The sequence below is a fragment of the Pundamilia nyererei genome, unplaced genomic scaffold (genome assembly GCF_000239375.1).
Source record: "Pundamilia nyererei isolate P.nyererei 1_Seehausen unplaced genomic scaffold, PunNye1.0 scaffold00041, whole genome shotgun sequence".
Taxonomy (NCBI): domain Eukaryota; kingdom Metazoa; phylum Chordata; class Actinopteri; order Cichliformes; family Cichlidae; genus Pundamilia; species Pundamilia nyererei.
This window is the reverse complement of record NW_005187442.1, coordinates 969,232-975,231: the sequence shown is the minus strand read 5'-3', so window position 1 is coordinate 975,231 and position 6,000 is coordinate 969,232. Positions and strand designations below refer to the sequence as shown.

At 39.5% G+C, this 6,000-nt stretch overlaps 1 protein-coding gene across 1 annotated transcript in view; it reads right to left on the bottom strand.

The window, feature by feature from the left end:
* Nucleotides 1-409: 409 nt before the first annotated feature.
* The window catches only part of prep (prolyl endopeptidase), a 9,804-nt gene continuing 4,213 nt past the window's right edge, over nt 410-6,000 (bottom strand). Inside the window, exons 6-14 of the mRNA XM_005731028.1 lie at nt 5,645-5,766; nt 5,426-5,531; nt 5,110-5,301; nt 4,791-4,988; nt 4,400-4,503; nt 2,963-3,194; nt 2,436-2,567; nt 2,177-2,333; nt 410-846 (exon numbers count right to left, since the gene is read on the bottom strand). Coding sequence (XP_005731085.1) covers nt 552-846; nt 2,177-2,333; nt 2,436-2,567; nt 2,963-3,194; nt 4,400-4,503; nt 4,791-4,988; nt 5,110-5,301; nt 5,426-5,531; nt 5,645-5,766 — 1,538 coding nt within the window. The 3' untranslated portion in view covers nt 410-551. The remainder of the gene's footprint in view (nt 847-2,176; nt 2,334-2,435; nt 2,568-2,962; nt 3,195-4,399; nt 4,504-4,790; nt 4,989-5,109; nt 5,302-5,425; nt 5,532-5,644; nt 5,767-6,000) is intronic.

Sequence of the window (6,000 nt, the reverse complement as noted above, 5' to 3'; positions counted from 1 at the left end):
TTTTTTTTGCATTTGTTTTCATTTCATCCACCAGCAGTACCATCATCCGTGTAATACTGTCACTAACATTTGTATGTACTGATTTCATCTGACATCAAACAGACTCCATTCTGCGCACAATCCAGAAATAAATTACACACACACATCACGTTGCAGCACCCAAAGGGAGCAGGAACAATCTTGAAATGAACTTTTTGCTATTTTCACCTCATGACTTTAACGGCTGATTGGCTGATTACTGCATCATCCTTGAAAAGAGCCCCCTGTGACTACACAAAACAAACAACACATTAGGTGTGAGAGATGCATGTTGGCTTATATTTGTGCAGAGCCTGATGACTCTGTGATCTAATCTGCTCACACAGGGGGAGGGACAAAAACAGATCAGCACAAAAAAAAAAAAGGGGGGGGAAGGTAGCAGTGCTATAAACAATGTGTCAACATCTGGTATTAACGGTATTCTGGTATTAACGGTATTCTAAATATGGTTTGACCAAAAGATTTAAAAAAGAAAAAAAGAAACCCCACACACTTTAAAAGGTAGATGCAGGTTATTTGACCCAAGAGATGTTGAGACAGCGAGCGATGAAGGCGTAAGTGTCAGCCACCTCCTGAATGACTTTGCTTGTGGGCTTTCCAGCACCGTGGCCTGACTTTGTGTCCACAAGGATGAAAAGGGGATTTGTCTGCTTGGGGCTGCGACCTACAATGTGCTGCAGAGTGGCGATGTACTTGAGGGAATGCAGAGGCACTACCCGGTCATCGTGGTCGCCTGTCAGCAAAAGCACAGCGGGGTACTGGACCCCATTGCCTTCTGGTACACGGATGTTATGAAGCGGGGAGTATCTGCGAGAGAGGACCAGTGGGATCTTTGTTAGGACTGCAACCGTTTAAATATTAAGTAAACAGCAGAATCCCTCTATAAAAATGTCAGAGCAATGATAATGTTGGAGTACAAAATATATTTTGTTTAACCTTAAAATATTCACACTGCTATCCTACATCACAAACGAAACAGTCGGGTAATTTTGTTTGTTCTGAATTTCTTTGTGAGCTTCAGTTCTCAAATCAAGACTCAAGGATAACTCCTGGAATTAGATATTTCATTAAAATACAGTACTGTGCCAGAGTCTTGAGTCAATCCTTATTTCTTTATATTTTGCAAAGAAAATTACCGCACAGATTAAGTTATTTATTAAAATGGGCACACGAACACAAGGGAATACAGTATACAAGCTAAAAGCTGAGACTGTACAATTCTAATAAGCATGAAAGTCGATATTTGGTATGACCACCTTTATTCCTCAACACAGCCTGAACTCTCTTAGGAAAGATTTCTTGTCATGTTTTGGTAGTCCTCGGGATTCTTCAAAGATCTTCTTTGGATGTTGGGTACCCTTTGATCTGTTCTCTGTCAAGATGATCTCACACTGCTTCAGTAATGCTAAAGTCTGGGTTCTGGGGAGACCCATCCATGACTGACAGTGTTTCATGGTGTATTTTTATTTTTCTATTTGTGTATGCTTTTACTGCATTAACTGTGTGTTGAGGATCATTGTAATGCTAAAAAAAATGAAGCTGCTGTCAATCACATGCTTTCCAAACTGTATTGCCTGGTGGATTAAAATCTGAGAATGTTTTCCAAATTCATAATTCCTTAAAATTTGACAAGATCACCAACACCACTGGCTGAGATGTAGCTCAAAACCACTACATCTCAGCCTCTGTATATATTCATCACACCATAAAGACCTGTTACCACTGATCTTCAATCCAGTCTTTGTGTAATTTGGCATAACTCCGCCTCCTCCCTGTTTCTCTTCCTTAGCAATGGCTTCTTGACAACTGGACTTTTTAAATCCCCATTCCTTAAGGAAATGACCTTCAGACACTTTATCTGCTACAGACAGGGTTTTAGGCCTGGAACTTTTTCTTTTGTCCTCCACTTGTCCAGTTTCCTCAATTCTTTAAAGGACATGCTGCACACCATGCTGAAATATGCCAGGTTTTCAGCTAATAGCTACTTGGGACTGGGAACACATTTTTTTTATGTCCATGTAGCCAATGTAATCAGTGAAGCTCAGATTAAAATGTATAAAGAAAGGCAGCTGAAGTAAATGCAGCCTACAGTATATAATACACATTAAAATCTACACTGTGGTCAGAGAGCACCTACTTGATCAGCCATTCAAACTGCTCTTTGTCTTCTGAACAGCCAAAGTCCGTGGTCCAGGCGTGCCCGATTGTGAACTTGTGGAACTTCAGCATGTCCATGACGCCCACCTGAGCTACTGCACATCCAAACAGCTCAGGCCGCTCGTTTACACAGGCCGCTGAGACAGGACACCAAGGATTCAGAAACATCATCATCTATATCCATTTGCTGCGATTATATTGTTTTAGTGTATCTTGTTCTTTAGTGGAAGCATACATACCTACAAGCAGGCCACCATTGGAGCCTCCATTTATAGTCAGTTTGGAGGGAGAAGTGTATCCCTCCTTGATTAGATATTCAGCTGCACACTGGAAGTCTGTGAAGCAGTTCTGTTTATTTGCCAGCATGCCAGCTGGAAAAAAAAGAATACAAAGTATGTAAATGAGGACTTTGCACTGGTAATATTTAAAAGATTCCCTCCAGGCACGTTTGAAAAGATCTAAAATTATTCTGCTTTGAATAATAATGTGTGTCTGATATGTTTTTTTTATGCTTGTCAGGTTAGAAATTCTTAAAAACAACATTTATGCCTCCTCAGCCACAGAAAACTCCAGAATCTCTCAATATGCAAATATATTCATTTCAAACTTTTAACTAAAGATGTCATTATTGAAAGACAAGACACAATCTACTGTATGTGCTACAAACACACACAAACACAGGCGTTTTCTAACAGGGCAAACTGGACATGCCCTTGCGATTGAGCTCTGTAGTCATGTTTATAATTACGTGTCAAAAGCTCCTCACCTTTGTGCCAGGTCTCCCCATATTCTCCTCCTCCTCTGATGTTGGCGACAGCTAAAACTCCTCCCAGATGTCTGACAAAGATGAGTCTGGACACGCTGTAGCTTGGCGTGATGGAGATGTTAAAGCCCCCGTAGCCATATAAAAAACCTGGATGGGAGCCGTCCATTTTGATGCCCTTCTTGTGAACAATGAACATGGGTATCTGAGTGCCATCCTTTGAGGGAAAAAAGATCTGAGACAACAAGAGAGAGAAAAAAAAAAGAAGATTGTCAGGGAAACAAAAGGAGATGGGAAGTGAATTACGAAAAGGTAAAGAACAGTAAAGCTTACATCACCAGTCTATCCTTGTTTCTGAGTCAGAAGACAAGAGAAGACAGGAGCTCTTTTAAAATCCTGTCTGCATCGTGAACATTTTACACTTACAGAGCTATTTTCGAGGCCGCTGTTTTCAGCAGAAGTATATAAATATATCTAACTCTGGGACACTATATGTACAGAGGAAGTAAAAAGAATTTGAAACATGGTCTGGCCAAGGCTAGACTATCTAAAGGACAATTTACTGCAAGTTTCTCAGGAATCTGAACCACTTAAATATAAAATCAGCTATGTCAGGTCATCCATTCCTGGCCCATAATCATTTCCCAGGGACACTGACAACATCTATCATAACATAAAAGCTTCAAATCTTATGACTAATTGCAAAATTTCTTTCTCTTTCATTTCTCTCCACAGGTGATCAGCTTCCAACTCCATCTGGCAATCAATCTTTTTTTTTTAATAAATCAGAATTAATGGCTGTTACTTTGGCTACATTTAAAGAGAAAGGGCTCATGTCTCCTATGACGGCCGAGCAATCCTTCCCGTTATGCTTCAGTCAGAAAAAGTTGCTTATTTGCCACAACAAGGTGAACTGACATGTGACAGTTACTACTGTGAACACACCCATGCTGACTTGGTTTATAGCCTCATGTTTAGAAACATACAACATCTAAAAATCACAAAATTAAACTAAGAAACAAATATCTGATGATTTGACTATTAGGGTACAGTTCTAGTTAAAAAAAAAACTACTTTGAAAGCTCAGTTTGAGTGCTGCTTACGTTAATAAATGCTACCAATACCTGATTTAGCCCACCTTTTCTACAACAACCCTAAGCCGATAGTTTGCCCTCAGTTTGCCGTTTTCGAGCCAGACAATTGATAAAACCCTTCATTTTGTTTGTCAGGGTACAAACTGGCCTGTACACCACCGTTTTATGTCTGTCATTTTGGATAAATGCTGGGTCAGTACTTTAAAAACTAGGTTAAAGTTGGGCATTTATGCATAATTAACTGTTGAGATATCTTTTAATAAATGTGTTTACCGCAGCCTATTTTTAAAGAGAAATGAAACACACCTATTTAAACACTGGTAATCCCAGTCTAGGCTCTAGTTACCTGTGTGGTCTGGTAGTCGGAGGGGTTGAAGCCTTTGACAGTGACCTCTCTGAAGATATGGGGCTGCAGGGGCTCCTTGGTTAGGTCACAGTGGTAAATGATGGCTAGATGAAAAGAAAGTAAAAGTTTCATTTTCTTTACTATTTTGAAATCACTTCACAATCAGTGAATTCTTAAAGACAGTACAAATTTACTTAATGAAATAATACGTGGAACTTAGAAATGAGAACAAAATTGCATTACTTGTTTCTTATTTATACAAACTTAACATAAAGGTTGACTTATTTCACTTAAACAACAATATTTGCACAGGTAGAAATTGCGAGACAAGGCATCTGATAAACAAAATAGCTTTTTTTGATTAAAAATAATAACTTTTGCATTATAGTACCTGGCGATAGGAAAGAAGTGAAATAATAGAAGATTTCAGAGTCTCGCTTTCGTCCTGTGAACCCTACTATGGATCCAACATCAAGAGGGAAGGTCCTCAGCTCCTCTCCTGAGCTCAGACGATACATTTTCAACACATTCTTCACATCATGGAGGAAGCACACGAACAAATAGCTGGAGTATGTACAGGTGGCAAACACTGCAAGGAAGACATGGCAAAAGAATGAATGACATTGAAATGTACATTTAATGACAGGGCTAAACTGCTAACGCTTCATATTTTATAGGGAAAAGGTCATGCACGTGTTGCAGAACCTCACCAATGACATCCTTCTCATGTTGAGGCAGGAGCTCCTTCCAGCTGCTCTGCTCCGGAGAGGCAAAGTCGATGTTGATTAGTCTGTAACGAGGGGCGTCTAAGTTGGTCTTGAAGGTGAACAATGTGCCCTCGTTCGTCACGTATTCGTACTCGGCGTCAAAGTTGTCGATTAATTTTACCCATGGCAAAAGTCCTGAGCAAACAAGGATTTCAGTTCTAAAATCAAACTGTTAAGCGAGTAAGACTACAAGAAGAACAATATTTGTCTTAAAGTACCAAAATACTTTGAGAAATAAAGAGAAACAAGTACAGAATACCTGTAATACCCTGAGGAGTGGTCTTGAGGTCACAATACCACAGTCTGTTGACAGGATCACAACCTTCTCTGATAGACAGCAGCACGTAGCGCCCATCTTCTGATACCTACAGTACATCTGCAATCATTAAACTGCACCTGAATGCCAACTAAAACATGCATTCTGTCCAAGTTTGATGACATGACAGTAGAGGGGGAAAAAAAACAACTTCACACATACTTCTGCTCCACTCATCCATTTGGGGTGATCAGGAAACTCTGCACATAGGACGTCCTCAGACTGTGGAGTCCCCAGAACATGATAGTATAACTTCTGATGCAGGTTAGTGGAGGTCTCAGTGCCTGAAAGCAAAAAACAAAATCGAATACAAAAAGACGAAGAGTGTTACGAGTGGGTGCAAATTTTATAATACTAGATAACAAAAGGTTTCAAAACAATAAACAGAAAATAACAAATATTGACAAATAACAAACATTTCGCCTTATGACATTAAATACATTGTCCATTTACAGTGGCTCAAAAGTAATTGGACATACAAACGTAACTTTACATGGAAGAAAACCATTTACAATCTT